The sequence below is a fragment of the Vicia villosa genome, linkage group LG2, assembly GCF_029867415.1.
Source record: "Vicia villosa cultivar HV-30 ecotype Madison, WI linkage group LG2, Vvil1.0, whole genome shotgun sequence".
NCBI lineage: Eukaryota > Viridiplantae > Streptophyta > Magnoliopsida > Fabales > Fabaceae > Vicia > Vicia villosa.
Window position 1 is genome coordinate 82,496,816 of NC_081181.1, and position 27,499 is coordinate 82,524,314.

The 27,499-nt window shown below is 36.1% G+C and overlaps 2 protein-coding genes across 2 annotated transcripts; one reads left to right on the plus strand and one right to left on the minus strand.

Moving 5' to 3' along the window:
* Window positions 1-4,549: 4,549 nt before the first annotated feature.
* Window positions 4,550-9,931, minus strand: LOC131649470 (uncharacterized). Its single transcript, XM_058919232.1, has one exon. The coding sequence runs from the start codon at window positions 9,929-9,931 to the stop codon at window positions 4,550-4,552; it is 5,382 nt and encodes a 1,793-aa protein (XP_058775215.1).
* A 6,525-nt stretch (window positions 9,932-16,456) lies between these two features.
* On the plus strand, window positions 16,457-16,918 carry LOC131649471 (uncharacterized). The gene has a single exon (XM_058919233.1). The coding sequence runs from the start codon at window positions 16,457-16,459 to the stop codon at window positions 16,916-16,918; it is 462 nt and encodes a 153-aa protein (XP_058775216.1).
* Window positions 16,919-27,499: the final 10,581 nt, after the last annotated feature.

Here is a 27,499-nt window from a genome sequence, read left to right on the forward strand (position 1 = left end):
GCATGCAACTACAAAGCATGTCTATGGGCTCTAATGAAAGTTTCAAAGAGTATGCTCAAAAATGGAGAGATCTAGCTGGAAGAGTCAAACCTTCCTTGACTGATAGAGAGCTGGTAGATATGTTTATGAATACATTGACTGGCCCTTTTTATAGTCATTTGCTCGGAAGTTCATCATCTGGATTCACTGAGCTCATACTGATTGGGGAACGTGTCGAGAGTGGCATTCGAAGTGGTAAGATTCAAGTGGCTACATCCTCAGGTACTACAAAGAAGCATTTCAATGGGAGGTCAGATTCCAATGCTGTGTATGGGCAGAAAAGGATAAACCATGATCAATCTATTGAGGCAGTTCTGAGCTCCACACCGGCGCCTCAACAAGGTCGTCAAGACAAACAAGTTACACCCAGACGTCAATTCACAAAGATTAACACGTCGCTAGCTCAAGCTTTACAACATCTGCTAAAGGCAAATTTGATCACCCTGAGGGATCCTCCTAAGAATCCTAACACCTCTGCTCCTAGTTATAAGCCCAATGCGAGGTGCGCATATCATTGTAATAGTCCTGGGCATGACACAGAGAATTGTTGGCCGTTGAAGAACAAGATCCAAGATATGATCGACGCTGGTGAAATTGAGTTCGACCCTCCTGCAACTCCTAATGTGATCACTGCTCCCATGCCTAATCACAACAAGATTGCTAATACTATGGATGGCTAGAAGGATGAACTTTTTAGATCATTAGATTTACTTTTGTTTGCAATTTCTATTCTGTTTGTTTAAACATTCGACTTATGATATACATTATCTGTTTTAATAATTATCATCAGTGCATTGCATATGTTTGTCTTGAATACATTATTTCGTTATCACTCATTTCAAATCACGTTTTTACTTTGCATATGTTTTATGATATCCAACTCCTGCTAAGCTGTAGGCCTTTTAAAGGGAGGATGACGAAAATGATACCGCAACCTCATACAGTATGCTTTTGAGAGGACTATGCTGACGATGTACAGGCATTGTTTCGAATCCTAAACAGTGGAGATATAAGGATGTTAATCCCTCGCCAACCCCTTTGAGCCTAAGAAGTAGAAGTTTCTTTCTTGTACTAATCGAAAACCCTTGATCATAACCTGGGGCAGGGTAGTTCTCAGTTAATTTGGTTGTGCATTATATTTTAAGAGAATCATTCAGTACACCTTTCAACAAAGGTTTCAATCACAAGCGTTCATCCGCACACATCAAAGAAGTGTTGGAGATGTCAATCAAAGGACAATGATGGTTCATCGATCATCAAACAAGGCAGTCAATATCTTTCAAAAAGGAAAAAATGAAAAAAACATATATACAAAGAAAAGCCTGCTAAGTCAAAAATCAAAAGGATGACTTAGGCAAAAATCAAGGCATCCCGCTGACTGTAAGCTCAAAATAGACAGTTCAGGCAAAAGTTAGGGATATCAAAAAGATGGAAAAAAGAGAAATCAATAAATTCTTGAACAAATCAAAGTTGTGACTACCAAAAGGAAGAAGTGACCGCCATCTCAAAAGTTCTCTTTGATTGCGAACCATCAACATTATCAAAGGCGCAAATCCAGAAATCTCTTGGAACCCGAATGCATAAGTTGAATTAACTGAGTTTAGGACTGAAGATCATCACGAAGAGGGGTGGGTATAAATAAACTTTGAGCCTTTATCCTTTGCTTCTTAAACCGTGAACCAAGCCACGTTACAACCCTTAAAAGTCCTAATTGAAGCATGGTTAGTTCAAAAGCATACTGTCACCAAAAGGGTATCCTGACTCCTTAAGGTTTACCATAAATGCCGAGTTGATGTCACTTTTTTACAAACGGCACGTTGTTATAAATATCATGTTCTTACAAATGTCATGTTTTTACATCTCTTGTTTTAATGTTTTTTCAAAAACTCAAGACAAACGTATGCATTGCATCTCATGAATTCATTATTAAACATATTCTGCTACATAATTTTAAATGTTAGCAACAGAAAGAATTTGCACAGGGTATAACTAATGACTAAAAGTTATCCCGACAGACAATATTACTCCAAGAAGCCATGTCTCTTACATATACAAGGGACATGACATGTTTTGCCCAATCAATCTAGGGCAATCAAGTCAAGATTCCAAGAATATCTCAAGGATGCCGATCAGGGGCATGCATCCAAGAAAATCTAAAGCTACTTCTCAACCAACATAGGACATTGTCTTGGGCCTATGACTACTAGGGGCATGTCGCCCGTAGTGCACACCTCATAAAGTCCCCGCAAGCTGAATCTCTTCAAGTTCCTGCTAGCTGGGGCAAAGTTATACAAGGCATGTTCAACGCTTCGATCAATATCCATTGGCATGTTCTAATCAACACAAATCCAGGAATGGCAAGTGCTATAATCACTGGGGGCAATATTTAAGGCATTCATGTTTCTCTACAAGGTCGACTTCACAAGATCATATCCCCACAGAGTAATCCTCAAAGAAGATATCCTCAAACATACTCATCCAACAAAAGACATAGCTCCTCAACAGAGTTTACCTCTTCAACATTACCGGTTCCCCGACACCTTTCTCTTCTCCAACATGGGTTATTAATACTTTTTGTCCCCAATCAGGGTACATTGAGTTACTGATCATCCCCAAGCAGAAATCATAAATCCCCAGCTATACTTCTTCAAGACAAGATCAAACGTCAAAATCACAATGATACAGAGATTTATTTTCTCAAGATACTCGAAATAACATAAATCATGTTCATGCATCATGTATCATAGTAAATTCATACATAACATACATACGCCTCATTGCATAGGCATATTACTCTCATTCATTTCAAAATTACAATACATACATCACGACATTGCATAAAACTAATGTTTCTTTCGCAGTATACTTCTATAATCAAATGAATATCATCTTCTAGATATAGCACGGAGATAATCAAGTCAACGATTTAATTCTGACGCTCATTTGAGGCATTTTATTTAATTGAATAAAGTAAGAATACAAAATTAATTATAGATATTTTCTAATATATGAAAATAAATAGATTTTTTTTATAACCTAGTGGTCCGGGGTTCTGACCGGATCAATCACATTTTCAAACACAAACACATATTACGAAGAATTTTATGGTCCTCTAATGTGTCTCCCCTTCCGCCAACCATAGGAAGAATTATAAGTTAGGATAAAAATATTTTATTCCTATTTATAAATTTACAACCAAGAACTTATTTCGATATTTCCATTGAATCACTTTCTCTAAAAAAAATTAATATATTCAGAAAATATAAAAATTTAATGTATAAAAATAAAAAAAATATTATATTTTAATTTACTAGCAAGATTGAAATAGTTTAAAATATGGAATATATAAAAAAAACTGGTAGGATATGTATTAGTAATGAAGTTTTTTTCGCATATAACTGGATTCCATTTCTTTTACAATTAATGCATATTATATTAAATAGAAAAACGCTAAGTACCAATTATTTAAGGATTTTCTCTAATTTAAGATAAATATTTTCAACCATGGAACAAATTAAATTTTTATGAAACAAGTTAAATGATACAGTGAAACCATTAAAAGAGTAAAAAAGTAATAATAAAATCTTTACTTTTATAGTGTTTTATTTTTTGGTATAATATATTAGAGTTATATATTGACCTAATAAACATAATATATTATAGGGCACAATTAATTCTTTGGATTTTCCCCTGGGTATAAAAACACTAGATGCCAAACAATGTATCATCACTTGCTTACAAGTTATATATCTTTCTTCTTCTTCTTGATTCATAGCATAAAAGATTGATCATTTTTCCATGGATTCTATACACCAATTCTATCCAACTTGGAAGTTCATTATTTAGTGAGAGATAGCTTTTACATTGATTTTGAATTCACACACGTAATTTTACCCTTCAAACACAATTCTATAGCAACAACTAGAGAAGAACTCTTTATTCCTTGTGAAATTTTATGTAATTGTAATGAATTCATAGTCAAGGAGAGAGATCCTAGCATTGCCTCCATGTATGCTCTTTTCTTTATGGTGCCTATTGATGTGCTAGATGTAATTTTACCACAAATGGGGAAGTGTGCAAGAGATCTGGTGGAAAGCAACAATGAAGGAATTGACATATTGGAGATGGATGTGTCACTTCATGTTACAACAATACCTGTGGAAAAAGAAGAAGAAGATGTGAAACATCAAACAAATTTTAAATTTGTTAGAAAAATTTGAAATTGATCATTTTCTTATATGATTCAATATCCAATGGATATAAGTATGGAGAAACTTGAAATCAGTGATCAACTGATACATTTGTGTTAGATTCAAGCTAGGCTAAAATTAGATTCAAAAGGCATTAAAGGAAATGGACATTAAACAGAGTTCATACTTTCTTCATATCTCAACAAAGAGGAAAATTACATTTAAATAGCTAGGGTTGTAGATTCCCTACTGGGCCATGGGCCTAACCCGAAAATAAAGACAGCTTTAATTAATAAAAATTCTACTAACAGCACCTCCTTCTAATAATAAAAGTCTTTTAATAAAACTGAAACCTTTTTATTTCTATTGGGCCTACTGAACTTCTTATCAATACCCATTTCCTCTTGAAGAACCTTGTCCTCAAGGTTCACTAAGGACGAGGAGGTGATGTCGTGTGGGCCAGCGGCAGCAGGGTTTGTAATTGGGCCTGAAAGGACAGATCTGGGTAGAGATAAGGGCAAATCTCTAGGATTTGCTTTTGTCTGCAAAGTGGTTTTGGGAACAGAAGGAATCACGTGATGTTTTGGCTTTCCAATGCGCATGGGCGGTGGAGTGTGAGAGGCATTAAAAGTAGTGGGTAACAGCTGGCGATTGGAGGGTACACGATGAAGATCTAACGGTGAGAGAGCCTTTACCGTTTGACCGTTAGGTGAAGTGGGGGACAGCTGTTTGCGTGGAAAAACGGGAAGCGTGTAAGTACTTGAGGGCAGTCTGTTAACCATTGAGTTTTGAGAAGTACTTGCCAGAGATTCACTTAAGACCAATGACTCATCTCTCATTTCTTTAGTTCCCATCTCAATGTTTCTCGCTCCCAGTTTGTCACTCTGCGGTTTCACCTTTTCCTCCTTCTTTCTTTCTGAGTTTTCAAAAACTTCCTGAGTTAAGGCCGCTGGTCGTTCCGAAGGCCGCTTCCTCTGTGCTTCTGTTGTTCCTTCCACCTGAATGCTGGTAACGTTACATGGATCTGTTAAGTCGTGGATGCTGGTAAGAGGCGGAAGAGGGCGGAAATCAGTTTCGGGGTTCTTGCCGAAGTAAGGTCGTAATATGGAGACATGCACCACCGGATGTATGCGGGAAGATGAAGGGAGGTTCAACAGGTAAGCAACGTTTCCGATTCGCTTGATGATTTTATATGGTCCATAGAATCGTTGAGCTAATTTTTGTGAGGTGCGTTTGTGAACAGTTTGTTGGCGGTATGGCTGAAGTTTGAGAAGGACCAGATCGTTTGGTTGGAAGGTGAAATCGACCCTTTTAATGTTGGCCTGTTTTTCCATTTGCACTCTGCTTTTTTGTAGATTCACTTTTAAAGTTTTCAAAATTTCTTGGTGTTGTTGCAAGGTATCTTCCAGGGACTGATCTTGAACAGAGCCAGAGACGAAATCTCTAATGCAGGGAGGGTCGCGACCGTAAAGAGCTCGAAACGGTGTCGTCTGAATGGCTGTATGAAAAGAGGTATTGTACCAATATTCAGCAAGATGGAGGAATTTGTACCATTTACCCGGATGAGTACTAGCAAAGCATCTGAGGTAAGTTTCAACAGATCTATTAAGTACTTCTGTTTGCCCATCTGTTTCCGGATGGTAAGCAGTGCTGTATTTTAACATAGTGCCTTGTATTTTATGAAACTCTTGCCAGAAATTACTCAGAAACAAGGGATCCCTGTCCGAAATGATTGATTTAGGTGCGCCATGAAGACGAGCAATTTCCACAGTGAAGCGTTGCGCAATGTCTCGAGCAGTGAACTTTGAAGGTAGAGCAATGAAATGAGCTGATTTTGAAAGTCGATCACAGACAACCCAGATGCAAGTGTGACCAAAGGAGTTAGGGAGATGGGTGATAAAGTCCATGGTGATATCTTCCCAGACTTGACTTGGGATAGGTAAAGGCTGAAGCAACCCTTTCTTTTTCTGTGTTAAGTATTTATTGTGTTGGCATGTGTCACAATGTTTAATCAAGCTTTTGACCTCTTTGTACATTCCTGGCCAAGAAAAAGAAGCGGAGACACGAGCCAAGGTGGCTTTCACTCCTGAATGTTCGGCAGTTGGTGTATCATGGTATTCGTGGAGGACAGTGGCTCGTAACCGATCCAGTTCAGGTATAAACAACTTCTCCTTATAAAATATCAGACCCTTAGTGAATTTAAAATTTGTACCGCCTATGCCTTTGTCAAACAGTTGTGTAACCATCTGTTTACCTGCACTGTCTGTAGCATAAAACGCACGCAACTTGGTTAAGAGATCTGGAATAGAGGAAGAAAGAGATAGCAGGACCGGTTCGTCTGTGGTATATTTTCGGCTTAGAGCGTCAGCTACCACGTTAGTTTTGCCAGGTTTGTAGAATATTTCAAAGTTAAAACCTTGCAATTTAGCAGCCCATTTCTGTTGTTCTGGTGTTTGCACTTTTTGTAACAACAAGTTCCTTAAACTCTTCTGATCTGTGAAAATATGGAATTCTTGACCCAATAAATACTGACGCCATTTCTTAACCGCTTCTGTTACAGCGAACATCTCTCGGACATAAACGGAGGCAGCTTGCATACGAGGGCACATTTTCTTACTGAAGAAAGCTATAGGATGACCTTCCTGGGAGAGAACAGCACCGATGGCTACGCCTGATGCGTCCGTTTCAACAATGAACTTTTTTGTAAAATTAGGCAGTGTGAGGACTGGCATGTTGGTCATAGTCCGTTGTAATTCTGTAAAGGCCGATGTAGCCTCTGTACTCCAAACAAGTTTAGTGGAACGCAGCAAATCGGTGAGGGGAGAGGCGAGTGTGGCGTAGTTTTTCACAAAACGACGGTAAAATCCCGTGAGTCCGAGAAATCCTCTGAGTGCCGTGAGGGAACGTGGTTGAGGCCAATCCAAAATGGCCTGAATCTTTTCCGCATCTGGGGCTACCGTCCCATTTGAAATAACGTGTCCCAGGTAGTGGACCGTGGGTACTGCAAACACACACTTAGAAAACTTCACCACATAAAAGTTAGCCAAGAGTAAATCAAAAATGATCTGCAAATGAGATAAGTGTTCAGAAAAAGTAGAACTAAAAATAAGTATGTCATCAAAGAAAACTAAAACAAATTTTCTCAAATAAGGGCGTAATAGATCGTTCATGGCAGATTGAAAAGTAGAGGGTGCGTTTGTCAAGCCAAATGGCATAACAAGGAATTCATAGTGTCCATCGAAAGTACGAAAAGCTGTTTTATGTGTATCCTCTGATGCCATTCTAATCTGGTGATAGCCTGAGCGCAAATCCAATTTGGTAAAGATCTTGGCTGAGCCAAGTTCATCAAGTAATTCATCGATGGTGGGTATGGGGAATCTATCCTTTACTGTAACAGCATTAAGAGCACGGTAATCAACACAAAATCTCCACGTGCCATATTTTTTTTTGACTAATAAAACCGGTGATGAGAAAGGGCTCTGGCTAGGCACAATGGTCCCTTCCTTTAGCATGTCATCAATAATTGTTGTCATTGCTGTTTTTTGATAATGAGGGTAGCGGTATGGTTTGACATTGATGGGGGCAGTGTTTGGGAAAAGATTAATGTGGTGGTCATGTGGTCGTGGGGGTGGAAGGCCAGTGTGGGGTTGAAAAATAGGTAAGTATTTGTGAAGTAGGTTGGAGAGTTTAGGGTTCGTGTCTTTTGGTAGGGTGGCTAGAGGGTTAGGTTCGGGTGGTGGTAATGTGGGTGTGGTCTGAAGAAACATTAGGTGTAAGGAAGCTATGGAATCTTGGTGGAGGAGATGTTTGAGTTGATGAAAGGTGGCGGGTGTAGGCAACGATGCAGAATCACCTTGTAAGGTAATTGGGGAATTGTTATGAGTAAAGGTGATTGATGGGATAGAGAAATCAGCCTGAATAGTACCTAGAGTTCTTAGCCATGCCATCCCTAAAACAACGTCAGCCCCTTCGATAGGCAAAAGGTAAAAAGGAAGGTGGAAATGTTGTTCTTGAAGTTGGAGTTTGACATTATTGCAAACACCTTCACATTGTAGGTGAGAGCCATTACCTACCATGACAGAAAAGTGAGGGATGGGAGTAGTGGAAAGGTTTAAATGTTTTGCAATGCGAGGTTGGAGTATGTTATGAGTGCTCCCGGTATCTACGAGAACCAGGACTGTTAGGCCACCAATTGACCCTTTAAATTTTAGTGTTTGGGGAGAAAAGTGGCCTGTTAGGGCTTGGGTGGATAGTTGAAAGTAGGTGTCCTCAAGGTCTGTATGTAGGTCTGGTTCTGGCTGTTCATGACTTGATTGGTCTGATTCTGCATGTTCTTCCTCGCATAAAAGAATTAAAAATCTGCCTGTAGAGCATTTATGACCTGGGATAAACTTTTCATCACAATTAAAGCACAATCCTTGAGCTCTTCTCTCTTGGATTTGGGCTTGAGACAACTTTTTTATTGGTAGACGTGAAGTTTGGGTTTGAGTTATTGTTTTGGGTGGTGTGAGTTGCTGGGCTGCTGTCCCCATTGGGCGCTGATAGGAATGGTTTGTGGGGTAGGTTTGGGGTTTGGAGGTGTTGGAATATGGTTTAAATGGTTTCGGTTTTGCATCACGAATTTTTGCTTCAATCAATTTGGCCAATCCGATGGCCTGAGAAATATTGGTGGGCCTTTGAATTGATATTTCGTTTCGAATTTCAGCATTAAGACCAGAGATGAAACAATTTAATATAGCATCTTGGGAAAGCCCCATCACTTGGTTTCCAAGTTGCTCAAACTTTGTTTGATATTCAACCACAGTACCTTCTTGTCTTAACTTAAATAATTCCGCTTGATGGTTGTCATATGTGGAAGGCCCAAAACGCATCTCAAGGGCCCTAGTGAAGGAAGCCCAATCTGTGAGAAGATGGCTATGATGCATCCATTTGAACCAACCCAAGGCATCCCCTTTCATATAAAAAGAAATAAGCGCTAAACGGTTTTCTGCCGGATAATTATAGAAACTAAAAAACTGTTCAGCTTGGAATAGCCATTCTAGGGGATTAGATCCATCAAAAGCAGGTAGTTCCAGTTTGGGAGTCCTCATAGGGGGCAGGGGTGGTATGGTGATGGGCTGAATGTAGTTAGAATTTGGGCTGGAAAATTGATTTGGATAAGGGTTTGGAATAAAAGGAGGGAACGGTTGGGTTAGAGGCGGATAGGTTGTGAAAGGTGGGGGTGGTGGAACAGCAGCGAAACGCTGTTGTGGAATAGAAAAAGATGGTGGGGGTAAAGACTGAGCAATGGTTGTGGATTGTTTAAAAGGGGAGGTGACCGGACTTAAAATATGGGAAAATGGTGGGGAACCAAAGGAAAGAGAGGATGGGTTAGGTGTCAAACCTGAATGACCTGCACCAGAACCGGTGGCTGTACCGGCAGACGGAACAGTTTCTGCTGTGTGTTTATCTTTTCGTAGTGGAAGTTTGCCGACAGCTGCCATGAGGGCTTCAAAACGAGAATCCTCAACGGATTTCTCATTGTCAAGGCGTGTTTGGATCTGTCCTATTTGCTGGGCCAGATCTGATGCTATTTGAGCAAATCTTGTTTCAATTTGCTCTTGAGTTTCATTCATGGCAGATTCAATATTTTGTGTTGCAAGATTGACAGCCTCTTCAATGATTTCTCTAGAAGAGGGGTTTGGGGGCTTAGGAGGAGCCATGGGAGGATGGAGAGAACAAGATGAAAGCACCAAATGTTAGATTCAAGCTAGGCTAAAATTAGATTCAAAAGGCATTAAAGGAAATGGACATTAAACAGAGTTCATACTTTCTTCATATCTCAACAAAGAGGAAAATTACATTTAAATAGCTAGGGTTGTAGATTCCCTACTGGGCCATGGGCCTAACCCGAAAATAAAGACAGCTTTAATTAATAAAAATTCTACTAACAGCACCTCCTTCTAATAATAAAAGTCTTTTAATAAAACTGAAACCTTTTTATTTCTATTGGGCCTACTGAACTTCTTATCAATTTGTTTTTAATTATGGCATGATCTTCATCTTCTTAGTACAATAATGTTTAATGCTATTGATTCTGTATCGAGGACACTTTTTGTTGCGACTTTATATTTTTGATGTTATGATTATTTTGTTCTGAAACGAACTGTGTGCGTTGCATTGATTTATAGTAGAATAATTTTGTACATGTCAAGTAGACAACATTACATTCTGGGTCTTGCTCCAAATATGCATTAAGAATGGCATCTGAAACCTAATCATACAACTTTTTGACAATAAAAAAACGTGAATAAATATCCATCACTAAATTGTGGATATAGTTTAAAAAAAGCATTAAGTTAGTAAGAGAAAATTAAAAAATTAACACACTAATTTTTGTTTTAAAAATTAAATAAAAAAAAGTTAGAGGAAATCATGTAAAATGATTGAAAGTGAGTAGAAAAATTATTGAAAGTGAGTAATAAGTGAATGGAAAGGAAGAAACTTTTATAATAATTGTTTGGTATGATTAAATATGAAAAGAAAATGAAAAAAATAATAGAATAGTTAACGGCCACCACCAACAACAACAACAAAGCTAAAAAATAAAATCAATAGAATGGTTATACATTAAATTTCAACAACAACAAATAAACAAAATTAATAAAATTGTTAAACTTTAAAGTTAAACCTCAACAATAAAACATTAAACATTTTAGTAATAATTTTTCATTCAACTTTTACACCTCGGTTGTTCGTTGGCTAAGATGAAAACTTTGTTATTAAAATGTATTATTTATACTAAGGCTAGTTTTTAACTGAAAGAAAGCAGTATTAACTTTTTTAAATTTCTTTCCCTACTCCTTGTTTATTTTCAATAACGACCTTCTTCAACAACAACGTCTTTCTCAATGATCCTGCAACAATTTTTAGAATTACCATCGCGTTTCTTCTAAACTTCAACTCTAATTCTATTAGTGCACACATTTTTACTATTCATACTTTCAATTTTATTTACTTGCTTTTCCCAAGCCTTCAGACTTCCACGCTACATGATCTCCATGAAACCTTACTTTCCCCAAATGACAATCCTTCAATCTCTAAAACTGCTTATGGAAAATAATTGCTCTCTCCGAAATCTCATTTTCTGAAGTCCCTCTGTTTCTCTCGTTGTCTCTTTGACATACGACAACAAACACTTAACTTTAATTCCCCCTTATTACTTTTGATTATCATCAATTTCATCAATTTTCTTCAATTTTGCTTTTTATTTTTAATGTTTTATTTATTCTTTTGATCTAAAAACCATGTTTTAACGATGCATAATACATAAGTTTACTTGTTTAACTAGTGAATGGTGGTGGCTTTTTCCAATAATCATAAATCAGAGGTTGACTTGGAGGAAAAACTTTTAATATTTTCTTCTTATAATAGAAAGGGGTGACTTAGGAGGAACATGAGAGTGTGCATCAGGATGAGCATGATAGATTGGTCAAGGAGGTGCGGGAGAGGTAGATCTAGAAGGAGTGGGAGAGGGTGCACCAGGAGGAGCGGGAGAGGTTGACCGAGGAGGAACAAGAGAAGTTAACTGAGGAGATTCTTAAGAAGTTTACCCATGATATGGTAGAGGTAAATAGATGATAGAGTTCTAAAATTTGTTAACGAAAGAAATGATGTTTTCGAGTTCTTTTTGTGGAAGAAATTACATTATCGAGCTTGATTTAGTGAAAAAATAAATATCGTAAATGAAAGATGATAGCAGGAGGTATAAGATGACATTCATCTAAGTTGGAAGTTTGTCTAAGTTTTAGGTTTCACGCGGATCACTAGCTGTAGTGTATTGAGCATTGATACTCACTAAATAGACAACAAAGATTTGTGTAAAGACGATGAAGAAACTCAATAAGCACACTTATTTTTCTCTATAACCCTAAGTGACTTTTCACCTTGGTTGGAAGTTCCAACCGTTGTGAAAAGTGGCTTAAAAATAATTAAAAACAAAACTGTAGCTTCTTGGATTTGAACCCATGAACCTGAGTGGATTTTTACTTTGGTTGGAACTTGTAACCGAAGAAGTAAAGTCGATAGAGAACTACATACAACAATGATTCCATTAAACAACCGTTTCTATAGGTCTTTTAATAAAATATAAGAAAAGCATCATTAGAATAACAACAACAAGATTCAAACTCATGACCATGCGCCACCTTTTACCACGGTGAATCCTTTAGCCGTGGTAACGTGGGCGTTGTTGTATATCTTTTTTTGTAGTAGTTTTCTTTAACCGCCATGTATCATATTCTCCACAAGATAATATATGTGGATACATATTTCTTACCCTATTCTCCTTTTCTCTCAGGTTTTTAGCAAAAAATTCAAGAGTGTTGCAAGACATGAAAAACTTTTCTCAAGTGTCTTTTGCAATAAATTTATAAATCTAACATCGAGGCTTTAAGTTAGGCTTTAGATGTGTAATATACTCACTTGTGAGTTGTGTCTTACATTTCCTTCAATGCTTGCCAACATATGAAATCCATTTCTTTGTCTGCTTATCACCGTCTAGAACAATAAACATTTCCTACATTTACATTATAGAGTTGGTATTAGTATTAAATAAAAAATAAATAGTCATATGTACATGTAAAATAAATCATGAAATTTAAAATAAATACCTTAATATCAGTCCATATCTTCCTTTTCAATTCACCAGAAGCTTCGTTTCAATAATCTATCTAAATTCTTACTTTGCTTTTACCTTGACACAACACCAACAAAATTTATTTTACTTAACTCGTGCATATGAACTATACCACTCATAGTACAAATAGACTTTTTTCAACAACAACAACACTAAAAAGGAAAATTTTGTTTCCATTTTTATCAACTTAATCAGAATAAGTTATCTCAACATAATATAAAAGCAATAAGGAATTCGTAGCAACAAATATCAACACTTATAAGTTATGTGCATGGATAAAGTTAGTTTCGTATCGAAAACATGATGAAGAAGTTATGATAATGGTTGGGGAATCATCGTTTGAGTTTGGTTGTCTTCCCTTCGTTTCATGTTTCGTTCGATGGTGTTAATGGCATTCGAATGGAGGAATCATACATGTATTGAAAGAATTGATATTCTAACTCATATATGTGTTGGAAGAAATGATGTTTCAAAAACGATGATGGAATAACGAGTGTTGAAAGTAACTGAAAAATTAGAGTACAATTCTATGAAATATACATACAAAAGAACTTTCACGTTCTATATATGAGACCGCCGAGGGAATAGATATATTCAAATCAATAAAAAAACTCCACATTATAGGAAATTCATGCAAATGATATTTCTCTTCGATTGGATAAACTAATTGAGAAAATAAACATATATAAAATTTTTAAAAAATGAATATGAAAATATGGTTCAGTTGAAACAATGAGATATTTGAGTAATTAATAAAATTAAATCAATATTTTTTTATTAAATTACTTCAATTTTTTATCAAATATTTATTTTTCATCCCACAAATATTAGTTTCGTAATTTAAAATAAATAAAATAAAGGGAAAGGCGTCAACTTAAATAATGCAGTGTTTGGTCCCTGAATCAATTAAAAATAAATAAAAAAAATAGAAAATGCACTTACTAGTATTAGAAGTGCAATCCCTAAAATATCTATTTTTTCGTTTATTGAAAAATCCGAGAGAATAAATTGTATTTTTTAAAAAATAATTAAACATAACGCACCCATAAAATATACCTCAATTATTTATTATCTAAAGTGAAAACTTTGCCATACAATGTATTATTTATAACATTACTCCCTTGAACAAAATATTGTTTCTACACAACCTTATGATCTACCAAACTGTTACAGAAAAACAATGGAAATGCACAATGAATCTCCGTTTTAATAGATCACAACGCAGCTTTAGATGGCAATTACAAAACTTGACTAAATCTTCTTTTAAATGGAAACATAAGGGACAATAACATGTCATGATTACCTTGTATAACCCCTTTCCTTGCAAGTTCAGTTCTAGTTGGTAGTATGTTAATCAAAATTCTTCAACCAAACATGTGCATTTTACTTGGTACATACCTTTGCCTTCTATAAAGTATTCAAGGATCTCAACACGCCTTCATCCATTTGGTTCTCTGCATAGCATATTGCCCTTACTCTTGCATAATTGGTTTTGACTGAAAACCCTTATTGATCTTCCACAATATATATTCATCCTTTATATATCAAATAAAGGTTGAACCTCTTGCAAAAATCTCCAACAAATCCTTCAATTTAGTGTCTTCTTCATCAAGTGAGTTCATATGTTTTTAAACCAAAGTCCCAAGTCCAATAATAGTCAATCCATATTCCTGCATCATTCACTTTAGAGTTAGCCGAATGCGAACCCAAATAGAGATTTTAAAACTACATTCTTAAAGGTACAGACCTCTACCATTTGTGCTTCCAAAAATTTATCCAAAAATTGATGCTTCTACCATTTCGTAGTCTACATTATTATAACGGAAAATAGCTCGTCTATGACACCATAAAAATGCATAGTGCAAAATCAAATATTTAAAGGCATCAAACTATAAATAATATAGGATAACTACACCTGATCACTTGTCAGTGGAACCGCCTATGTGTGATATGTATCCTAATATTACGGTGTGTAAATTTTGCATATGTATTAATTATGTCTGATCGAAATTATCACTTAACATATCATAACTTGTTACATAGGTTACTCTTAAGTCAAGTAAGTAACGGACATAACAAGATATTTTCACCGACTTAACAAGTATTTTTCGCACTAATTACAAGTTCTTAATTAAACCATAGTCTTCTTCGTCTTCTATTTTTTTTTATATTTAATGTACAATAATGCTCACTGTAATTGATATTGTTTTTAGGATATATAAGTTTCGTTGTAACTTGACATTTTTTTGCGTAAGCAAGGATATATTAATAAGAGAACTAAGGGTTTTCAAAACCTTAATACACAAGGAGGCTAGGAAAAAATACCGACAACAAAAAAGAAATTACAAACCAATTAGAAGTTACGAACGGAATAACAAAGGATCTTTGTTAAAATCGTAGAAACTACATATGGGATGAATAATTTCTCCAATGAAAGATCATTTCCAAATTAAAAACTTGATATCCCAAACCATATTATTCACATTTCATCTTTCATTTAGGAAGCAAATCCTATTCCTAGCTAACCACATACTCCACATCCTTCATTGATGTTATGATTATTTTGAATTAATAATATATTTGCTGAACTAATTGAAAAGCTATTAATTTAGTAAAATAATTTCTGACCAATTTACACTTCAAATTTAAAATCACACTGAAATATTTGCAATTTAAACATACCTTTAATTGATGACTATGTAATTCATAATGACAAAATAGCTCTCATCTTAAATATCAATTCGACAAGATAGATTCTTGTTCACTACTGTTTGATAAATCGCAATTTAATTTAATGAATCTTTACATAAACTTGGTGTAGTGGGCCACTTTGTACTAAGTTATTGAAAGAATAAATAGTTTGTTGAACCATAATAAATATGTAAAAAACCAGCATTATGCAGACTTGAATTTTCAATTTGACTGAGAAAATATAGATTTATAATTTTATAAAGTTACGTATCCAACAAATTGCTCCTGAAGCAACCTTAAATCAAAAAATTCAATAAAGATAATTGTCACTTGAAAGAGTGTGTGACTTCAAAGACCGCTTTGCATGTTCATGTTGGTTTTAACACAGTTAGAGAAATATAATTATCACTTTAATATATTTGAAAAACAAAATCTTTTTAGCTGCGAGAATTTATTAAATTACATTTAAAATAAGATTTAGTAAGGGTGTGATTTTTCTGAATTTATAGTAAAAAAATACATTGTGCATTTTCAGGAAAAATATCTAATCCCATTCCATAAATTTTATAATTAAATGCATATTTAAATAGAAACAATATAAGTATCAATTTTTTAGGTTTTTCATTATTTGAAACAAATTAAATGTTACGGTCAAATCATTATTTGAGTAAACATTTATGGCGTTTTATTTTTTGGAAAATATTTTTAGAGTAAAACATAATATATTAGAGAACACATTTAATTCTTTGAATTTTTCCCTCTATATAAATAGACAGTATATTGGAAACAATGTATCAATTATAAGTTGTCTTTCTTCTTCTTGATTCATTCATAGCATAAAGAATTGATCATCTTTTTCATGGAATCTTTCATAAGCTCGTATGTAAGTCCTGTCCAAACACCTTTCTTTTCCAACTTAGAAGAAGTTCATTCTTCCGTGAGAGATAGCTTCTACATTGATTTTCAATACACACAAGTAATTTTACCTTTCAATCACAATGCCGCAACAACTACAACTTGGGAAGAACTCTTAATTCCTTTTGAAATTTTATGTAACTGTGATGAATTCACAGTCAAGGAGAGAGATCCTAACATTGCCTCCATGTATGCTCTCTTCTATATGGTGCCTATTGATGTATTAGATGTGGTTCTTCCTCAAATTGGAAAATGTGCTAGAGAAATGGTAGCCAGCAACAATGAAGGACGTGAAATACTAGAAATGGATGTGTCCCTTCATGTTACAACAATAGAGATGGCGGAAGAAGAAGAAGATATGGAAAATCAAACAAATTATGAATTTGTTAGAATTATTAGTAATTGATTTTTTTTTTCAGTAAGCAAGAATTTCATTAAGAAAAGAGAGTAATTGATCACATTTTATATTAGTCTATATGATAATAATATTCTGGAGGAATTATTATCTAATGGATAAATGTAAGGAGAAACTTGAATTCAATGAACTGTTTCATTGTTTCTTCATAAATGCAACAATGTTTAATCCAATTGATTATGTTTGGAAGACATTTATAGTTGTGACTTTTTATTTTTGATGTTATGATTATTTTTGTCTGAAACAAAGTTGTATTCAATTTATTTGGAGCCTTTTCAATTTTAATTTGTTAATGTTCAAATGTATGTGTTCTTATTGTAGCTTATTGGCTGATGGGTTTGAACAATCAATTACTTTTTGATGTGCATTTGAATTGATAATTCAGATTGATAATATAATCCCCTCACTACAAAATCTAGGTGATTTTCTTCACATTTATGTTCTTAATTAGAATGTTGGAAATCTTTAGCATTGTCAACATCTTTTTCACTGCGACTTATCTCAAATATATATGGTCTTCACATTTAGGCGTTTTTTATTCTAAGATTTCATTGTATTAATTATGTTTCAGAGAGTTTAATTTTTACATTAAACAAAGAAGAGTTGTACATTAACTTCAAAAAGGGACGGAACCTGCTAGTACCCGGGTTCGATCCCGGTTGGAGTCGAAAACGTCCTGGGGCCACGGTGCCGTCGCCTCCGAGCCCAGGTCCGGATTAGTCACGTGGGGCCCCTTTCCCCGCGAATACCGGTCGGTTAACCAAAAAAAAAAAAAAAAGAGTTGTACGTTTTGCATGGCTCTCTAACTTTGGCATTTATCACGGTGGCATAAATTATAGAAGGCAACAAGGTAATCTAGGTCTTGTCTTATATAATATTTTGCTTACACAAAAAAAAATTCACACACATTGGATTTGATTTAGAACATGTACAAGATGTGGGGCATGATGTTGATATAAAGATTTGGATGATATAAAGATTTGGATGCTAGATGTTGATAAGTGCCAATTTATCGTGTTTTTGTTTATGTAGTTTATGGCACTTATCGTGTTTTTGTGTAAATTTTGTGAATAATCCTCCGTTTTCTATGTAAATACGTTTAGTTTGTTTATACTCGTGTTTTGATTCATTTGTGTAACGTTTGATAGTTTTTTATTCGTTTTGTAGGTATTGAGGGGTATTTGGAGCATGAGCGATAAAGTGTCGAAGACACAACTTCAAACGCGCGATTTTGAGAACGGAACCAACTCATCAACGAATAAGGCTCCAAATCAAAGAATAAAAAATCATCAATTTGGTTGATATTTTGTCACTATTAGAAAGAGAATTGAATAAAATTTCCAACGCTTCAAATTGGGCGCAAATCGGAGTTACGGTTCTCATGTTATGGCCAAAACAATGCAGAATTTTCTGTTGTTGCTACTGGTGTAGTTTGCGCGATGAATCCAGGCTCGCCCGACGAATCTGGTAGGACAGAAATACATTAAAATGGGCAAAAATCACATTTTTAGAATATGGTTTTAGGGTAATTGTTTCTAACTCCATCAACCTTCATTGTTTGGTAGAAAGAGGCTTAGAAACATCAAATGGGGTTGCATCTTGATGATCGGAGGTCGAGTTTCTCATCGATTGATGTTGACAAACCAAGAAATGTTTAGTTCCTCTTCTTCTCTTCTCTTTGTAAACTCTATTTTGTTGGGTATGTTTGTCTATTTACTTTGAACATATGTATATGTATTGGTCATGGTGTTGTATAATATATTTGCTTTACAAATCATTATTGATGTCCTTCCTTAATATTTTTGCATTTAGGTTTGGATATGGATTGTTATAGAGATATACCTCACAAATCTTGACTAGGGATGGATATCTATTAGTTTCTAGATTACAGAGATAAACTTAGAGCTAATAATCTTTATGGGTGACAAAACTTAATGCTTTCGTGTTAGTTATGTCAGTTGAGAGATCGTCGGTACAAATATTATGGATCTCTGTGGTGTTGTTTAGGTTGGCTGGGAGATTGTCGTCGAGATGATATAGTAGTTCTGTAACGCCCAGAAAATCGATTATTCGCTTAATCTAGACGTTCGGAGTTTTTACTGAAGTTTTCATATTTTGAGACGATTTAGTCGATATTAGTTCGGGATAGCGGATTGATATTTAATCAAGAGTCTTGATATTTTCAGTATTAGAAATATTATTGGAATAATATTTGAAGTTTAGGGAATTTTCTGAGTAATTAAGGTTAGACCGGAAATATGAGACATTGAGTAATAAGTCGGTATATCAAAATAATCGGATTTTATTTTAATGAAATATAAGTGGAAGTATTATTTTTACATTAAGTGTAGAAATTAATTTGGGCTTAAATTATGGTATCTTTAAGTATTAAGGGGTGTATTTTATTAGGCCCATTATGAAATAATGACTAAGTGGTGGTGGTCTTTCTTTTTTTATCATTTTGAGAAATAATGAAATAGAGAGAAGAGAAGAAACCGAGAAAGTAGGGTTGTGAAGAGGAGAAGAAGGAGACCCAAAGTGTTGCTCTAAAGTATCATTTTTCTCTACTTTTTCCATTAAATATTCTTAAAGCTGCACTCAATCTAAGGTAAGAGAAGATTCTTACTACCTAAATGAGAATATGATGGATTATATGTGGGTTTGGGGTATAAATTGACCCTGTGCTGTGTTGAATTTGTTTTTCTACTGTTATGTTCATGTTGCTGTTGTTGTTGTTGTTGTTGTTGCTGTTGCTGTTAGTGGATGAACATTATGAGGTATAATTGCGATAATGTGTCAAAATATGACGATGTTTTGTGATGATATATAATATCTGATGTTGTATATACTTGTGATGATGACTTTGTGACTAACTGAAGATGAAATATTATGGTGACGTAAATTATCTCGTATAGATGGTAATTGATTGTGATATAGGCTTATGCCTCGTGATGATAGGTGCTTATGATGAGTATGTTGTATTGTCTTATTTCTCGAGTCACATTTCATATGCATACTCTGTGACTGTCTGGATGGGCAAATTAGTGACGAAGGCTTATGCCTTGTGCCTTTGAATAGGGCAATCGGTGACGGGCGCTGAAGCACCAATTGGTACCACATGCATATACATGAGTCATGTCCCATGTGTCTTATGTGATTCATAGTTGTGACGTTTTGTGACTATATAGTGATTGTATTTTTGTGACTTATTAAATGATTGAATTATGTGAAGATGTGAATTTGTGATTTAATGAATAGAGTGATGATATTAATACTTGTGAATGCAATTAACCGACTATGCCTAATTTTTTATATATAATAAAGATGCCTATGTGTTGACTTGTTGGTGATGCTTATATGATGACCATCGAATATGTTTATATGTTGATATCATGACTATTCATTGATGATGTTCTTTGTGTTGTTTATGTTGATGTTTTGTGAGGCAGTGATTTATTTACATTCTTTACCTAATATATGATTTATCATGATCCTATTTATATAGTTTGATACCTCACCCTTTCTGCTGATGTTTCCTCTACCATGGGAAATGGGCAGGTACTAAAGTATAACTGTGGAAGTTTGTTGCTTCATCGAGTCTTATTAGTGTGTTGCTATGATACGTAGCACTCGGGGGGTTGTTTACATTATTGTTTTATGTTGTTAATGTTCTAGTTTTTGTTATTATAACTGTTGAATCCAAGTTGAATAATATGAAGTACTTGTTATACTTCCAAGTTGTTTGAGTTGAATAAAGCTGATAGTTGACTGTTATTCGAATGCTATGTGTCATTATAAAATGACATATAAGTTGAAGTTTTAAGTTGATATGTGATACTCCAATCTGTTGTTTGAAATTTTAAATACTCTAATTTCTCGCATTATAATTTCCGCATAAATGCTCAGGGTAGAATTGGGGTGTTACATTAGTGGTATTAGAGCATAAATACTCTGTTTAGTTTGTGCGACGGTTGAATGCTCTCAGGGTTTTATCTTGTACTACGTGACAGGTGTGTGGAACACTGTTGGTACTTATTTGATTTGTTGTAGGACGTGGTTTGACGATAAGTGGGGGAGAAGCCTTTCTTCTCGGAGAGGTTTTTATTGTAAGAGATAGTCTAGTATGCTGTCGACAAGCGACGGTGCAAGTGTTGTTGAGATTTTTGGATGTTAATCGGATTCGAAGATGACGTGAAGTTAAGAATGAGTTTGGGAGGCAGAATTTAGAGAGTTGCGATGTTCAACACAGTTGAGGATTGCGAAGTTGTCGATTCGAGTAACCTTCGCGTGAAATGCCGATGTTTAAAAAGTGATAAAGTAATGAAGTGCAGTGGACTTTATGTTGGACTCGCATAAGTGATTGTTTGAGGTAATCGATGCGTGAAGTGTGGTGAATCGCGAGTTCGAGTTGGAAACTCGAAGATGCGCGTGGCTTGTGATAAGAATGGTTGTCTTTGTGATATTAAGATTGGAATTTGATGAAGGAATACACCTTTCGACATATAAAGAGTTTAAAGATGAGAAGTTATGCTAGGGGTTGTTTGGAACATGCTTGAGTCGAAGAAAAGTGAGTTTCGGAGTGGGATATCCGTAGGCGAATCGCAGGAAATCCAGAATCATTGTGAAACCTTAAGAATTCATAACTTGAGTTCCGGATACCGGATTTGAGTTCCGTTTAAAGCGTCGGAAAGATAGTGAGATGAATTGTGAAGTACGAGTATAGAAGTAATTTTGGCGATGGAAAGACGTTGACGATTGTGTGATACTAAGTGACTATGAAGCAGACTTGTAATATGTTGGACGGTGGTGTCTCATCGACGAGATATAATGAGTAGGAAGTTGTGAGAATTGTAAGGACCCAAAGTGAATTATTGGATTATGACGTGTTATTGGATTCGAGTGAGAAGTCGGAGATGACGCTATTACGAAGTAACGACGGTTTATACTCCACTATGATTGTCGAATACTAATTGATAAATTGAGGAAATGATCACCCTCAATCCATTGTTAATGGTAGACGAAAATCATGTTGGATGTTATAGCTTTGTCTTGCTATCTTAATAGCGGGGAAAGAGTATTGATGTTGTATCACGAAGGTAGTCGCTCACTAGTTTTTTTAACTTGATGAGAGGAGTGGTTGAGTATGAGTTTGACGAAGTGAACAATTTGGGGTAGTGAGTTTTGTGTATGCGAATGTCGCAAAAGGGAAAGATTAGAAGTACCAAGTGAGCAATGGTGTGTTGATGAGAATTAAAGCAAGTCTGCAGTGGATTGAAAATTTGTAAACTATACAATTGATGGAATTTTAACAAGGACAGTGACTTAAAGAGGGATTATCAGAGTTGCGCAGCGGAAGTATTACATAGCATTGTTGTTGCGCGACTTGTAGAAGTGAAGGAATTTATATCAGAAGTTTGTGAGTAGGAGCTATCTTGAGGTTTCAATTAATAGAATGTTGGAATCAGTGCAATGAGACAGGATACTGCACTGGGCCGTATTTTATTGCGAATTTTGTAAGAATAATAACGTCAATGTGTTTTTGTGGAATTGTTATTGTGCCGAAGAAGTAGTGATTGAAGTGTTACCAAGTGCGATTTGGAGATTTGAGAATTGGATACGAGATTTAGTTGCGATGGTGTTGTCAAGTAGATTTTCGAGGACAAAAATATTCTAAGTGGGGGAGAGTTGTAACGCCCGGAAATTCGATTATTCGCTTAATCTAGACGTTCGGAGTGTTTAGTGAAGTTTTCATATTTTGAGAGGATTTAGTCGGTATTAGTTAGGATAGCGGATTGATATTTAATCAAGAGTCTTGATATTTTCAGTATTAGAAATATTATTGGAATGATATTTGAAGTTTTGGGAATTTTATGAGTAATTAAGATTAGACCAGAAATATGTGACATTGAGTAATAAGTCGGTATATCAAAATAATCGGATTTTATTTTAATGAAATATAAGTGGAAATATTATTTTTACATTAAGTGTAAAAATTAATTTGGGCTTAAATTATGGTATCTTTAAGTATTAAGGGGTATATTTTATTAGGCCCATTATGAAATAATGACTAAGTGGTGGTGGTCTTTCTTTTTTTATCATTTTTAGAAGTAGTGACATGGAGAGAAGAGAAGAAACCGAGAAAGTAGGTTTGTGAAGAGGAGAAGAAGGAGACCCAAAGTGTTGCTCTAAAGTGTCATTTTTCTCCTTTTTTTCCATTAAATATTCTTAAAGCTGCACTCAATCTAAGGTAAGAGAAGATGCTTACTACCTAAATGAGAATATGATGGATTGTGAGATATTGGATCGAACTCTAGTATGGCCGAAGGGTAGCTTCTTGGTTCGGCAGGATTAAGCATGAAGTCGAAGGTTGTTCACATGCTTGTGTCGAAGAAGCTAGGGTCGTTAGCATGTTAAATTAGGTTTTAGTGTTTAAACCCTAATTTGTTAAGTTAGCTTGTTTATTAAGTTGACTTGTGTAATGGGCCTAGTGGAAAAAGCCCATTAGTTAGTATGTTAGGTTTTATTATAAATAACCTATTAGTCTCTCATCATTGCTAAGCTGCAAATCCTAATTTAGGGTGAGAGAGGTTATTTGTTATTCTTGTAAACTTGTAATCTTGTTTTTTTTTTGACAGTGTAATCTTGTTTTAAGAGAAAGTAAAAGAATAGAAGTTATAAACAATTATTGTGTTCCTCTTCTTCCTTGTCCTTTATTCTTCTTTGTTTTATACTTTGTTCTTGGCATCGTTTTTCACAACAAATTGGTGCGGTGAGCGTGGAGAAGATGCCTTCAACAAATTATGAGATTGAAAAGTTCACCGGAGTGAATGATTTCGGTCTGTGGCGCTTAAAGATGAAAGCCCTACTGGTTCAGCAGGGTTGCTTGGAAGCGTTGAAGGGAGAGGCAGCCATGAATGCAGAATTGACGGCAGCGGAGAAGACGAATATGATCGAGAAAGCACACAGCGCAATTTTGTTGAGCCTTGGTGATAAGGTTCTCCGGCAGGTATCAAAGGAGACGACGACATCAGGGTTATGGGTGACACATGAAAGTTTGTATATGACCAAATCGCTGGTAAATCGACTCTACCTGAAGCAAGCTTTGTATTCATTCAAGATGATTGAAGACAAAGTGTTGGCTGAGCACTTGGATATGTTCAACAAGCTGATTCTTGATCTTGAAAATATTGATGTGAAGATCGATGATGAAGATCAAGCGATGTTACTATTGTGTTCTTTGCCTCGATCACATGCTCACTTCAAAGAAACTCTCCTGTATGGAAGGGAGTCCCTGACCTTTGAAGAAGTTCAATCAGCCCTGTATTCTAAGGACTTGAACGAACGAAAGGAGCATAAACCTTTGACTGTTGGCGAAGGTTTGGCCGTTAAAGGAAAACTCTTACGAAAGGATGGTAAGTTTGACAAGAAGAAGGGCAAAAGCCAGTCGAAGTCTTACAGTGGCGAAGCATATGGCATTCGATGCTATCATTGTAAGAAGGAGGGTCACACAAGAAAGGTGTGCCCTGAACGCCTGAAATATCATGGAGGTAAGGATAATGGCAATGCAGCCATTGTTCAAGATGATTTCGAATCATCTAATGTTCTTGTGGTTTCAAGCTGTGACTCTAAGAAGGAGTGGATTATGGATTCACGTTGCAGTTGGCACATGATTCCAAACAAAGACTTGTTCGAGGAATTATGTGATCAAGATGGTGGATCAGTATTGCTGGGAAACAACAAGGCTTGCAATATTGCAGGTGTTGGATCTGTGAGATTCAAGCTCCATGATGAGTCAATAAGGTTGTTGACTGAAGTCAGGTATGTTCCTGACTTGAAGAGAAATCTGCTTTCTCTTGGTGAATTCGACAAGAAAGGATATGTTTTCCAAGGAGAGAAAAGTATCCTAAGAGTCATGAAGGGTTCGAAGGAAGTCTTGAGAGGCGTGAAGAAACAAGGCTTGTATACCCTTAAGGCTGAAGTTGTAAGTGGTTCGACAAATGTTGCATCCACGAAACCTTAATCGAAGACAGAAATTTGGCACATGAGATTGGGCCATGTCAGTGAAAGGGGTCTGGTCGAATTAGGGAAACAAAATCTGCTTGGTGGAGACAAATTCGAAAAGCTGAAGTTTTGTGAACCCTGTGTACTTGGAAAATCTTGCAGAGTGAAGTTCAACAAAGGCAAACAAAGAACACATGGATCCCTTGATTACATCCATGCTGATCTTTGGGGGCCTGTAAGGTGTCCATCACATTCAGGAGCAAGGTATTTTCTATCCATAGTAGATGATTATTCTAGAAAATTATGGGTATTCATCCAGAAGACTAAGGATGAAACTTTTGAAAATTTCAAAAGTTGGAAGACTCTGGTTGAAAATCAGACTGGCAGAAAGGTCAAGAGGTTGAGAACCGACAATGGCGTTGAATTTTGCAATGAGGCATTCGACAGTTTTTATGCTGCCTCTGGTATTGCAAGGCACAGAACTACTGCAGGTACTCCACAGCAAAATGGTTTGGCTGAAAGGTTTAGTCGAACTATTTTGGAGAGAGTCAGATGCATGTTGACTAGTGTTGGACTAAAGAAGGTGTTCTGGGCTGAGGCTGTTTCGACAGCAACATATCTGATAAATAGATGTCCTTCGACAGCGTTAGATATGAAGACACCTGAAGAAGTTTGGTCGGGACATCCACCAGATCTCGACAAATAGAGAGTATTTGGCTGCGTAGCCTATGCTCACATTAGGCAAGACAAGGTCGAACCTAGAGCTCTGAAATGCATGTTCATGGGATACCCTGAAGGAGTTAAAGCTTATAGGCTATGGTGCCTAGAGCCATGTCACAGGAGGTGTATCACCAGTCGAGATGTAGTTTTCAATGAAGTGAAATGGCTTTTAAGAAAACTGTTGATGTTGGTCGAAATACAGAAACATCTGACGAAGAGTTGGAACAGGTAGAGATTCCTGTTGAGGTGGAGCATGTTGATGCTAAATTGCATATCCCTGATGAAGTCGAAGAAGAAGCAGAAGATGCTGAGGAAGTTGAGGAAACTGACGATGACTACCTATTATCGAGGGATAGGTCGAGAAGAGTCATCAAGGCACCTCAGAGGCTTGGGTATGCAGATCTTATAGCTTATGCCTTAATCTCTGCAAGTGAGGTTCTAGACGAAGAACCTAGAGACTATAAGGAAGTTATGGGGAGTCGAAATAAGACTGAATGGCTGAAGGCCATGGATGATGAGATGAAATCTCTTCATGATAATCATACTTGGGAACTGATCAAGAAACCTGCTGGGGCAAGGTTAGTCAGCTGTAAATGGATTTTCAAAGTTAAGGAAGGAATTGAAGGAGTGACGTCGAAAAGATACAAGGCAAGGTTAGTTGCAAGGGGTTTCACTCATAAAGAAGGTGTCGACTTCAATGATGTGTTTTCTCCTGTTGTGAAGCATAGGTCCATTCGAATGTTGCTTGCCATGGTGGCACAGTTCGATCTTGAACTGGAACAGATGGATGTGAAGACTGCGTTCTTGTATGGTGATCTAGATGAAACGATCCTGATGAGGCAACCTGAAGGGTATGTCGAAAAGGGGAAGGAAGACTATGTGTGCAAGTTAAAGAGATCTTTGTATGGGCTGAAAGAATCTCCTCGACAGTGGAATAGGATATTCGACAAGTTCATGGCACGCATAAGTTTCATTAGAAGTCAGTTCGACCACTGCGTTTACTTCAGATTTCGACCTGGTAATTCATTTGTTATTATGTTGCTTTATGTGGATGATATTCTTATAGCAAGCAACAATGTTGAAGATGTGACGAGGGTGAAGGCTGAACTCAATAAGGAGTTCGATATGAAGGATCTGGGAGCTGCTTCCAGGATTCTTGGAATTGACATTCGAAGAGATAGAAAAAAATAGAAATTATGCTTATCTCAAGAGGCATATCTACGGAAGATTGTCGAAAAGTTTGGTATATCGAATTCGAAGCCAGTTGTGACTCCAACAAACCCTCAATTCAAGCTGAGTATTGATCAGTGTCCTAGTACTGATGTTGAAAGAGTCTATATGAATAGCATCCCATATGCTAATATAGTCGGTTCTTTGATGTATGCTATGGTCTGTACTAGACCCGACATAGCATACGCAATAAGTCTTGTAAGCAGGTACATGGCGAATGCTGGAAAGGCTCACTGGCAAGCATTGAAGTGGATTTTAAGGTACATAAATGGGTCTCTGAATGGAGTCCTAATTTATGGTGGAGCCTTAGGTAAAGATAGTAAAGCAGTAATCGAAGGATATGTCGACTCTGATTATGCAGGTTGTATGGATTCCAGAAAATCTATTTCTGGATATGTTTTCACTATGTTTGGCACAGCAATTATTTGGAAAGCAACACTTCAGAAGGTTGTTGCTCTATCAACCACTGAAGCGGAGTATATTGCCTTAACTGAAGCTGTGAAAGAAGCATTGTGGCTTGAAGGTTTTGCGAGGGAGCTGAAACTTCAAGGTCGAGGTATCACTGTTAAATGTGATAGTCAAAGTGCAATACACCTGTCGAAGAACTCAGCCTATCATGAG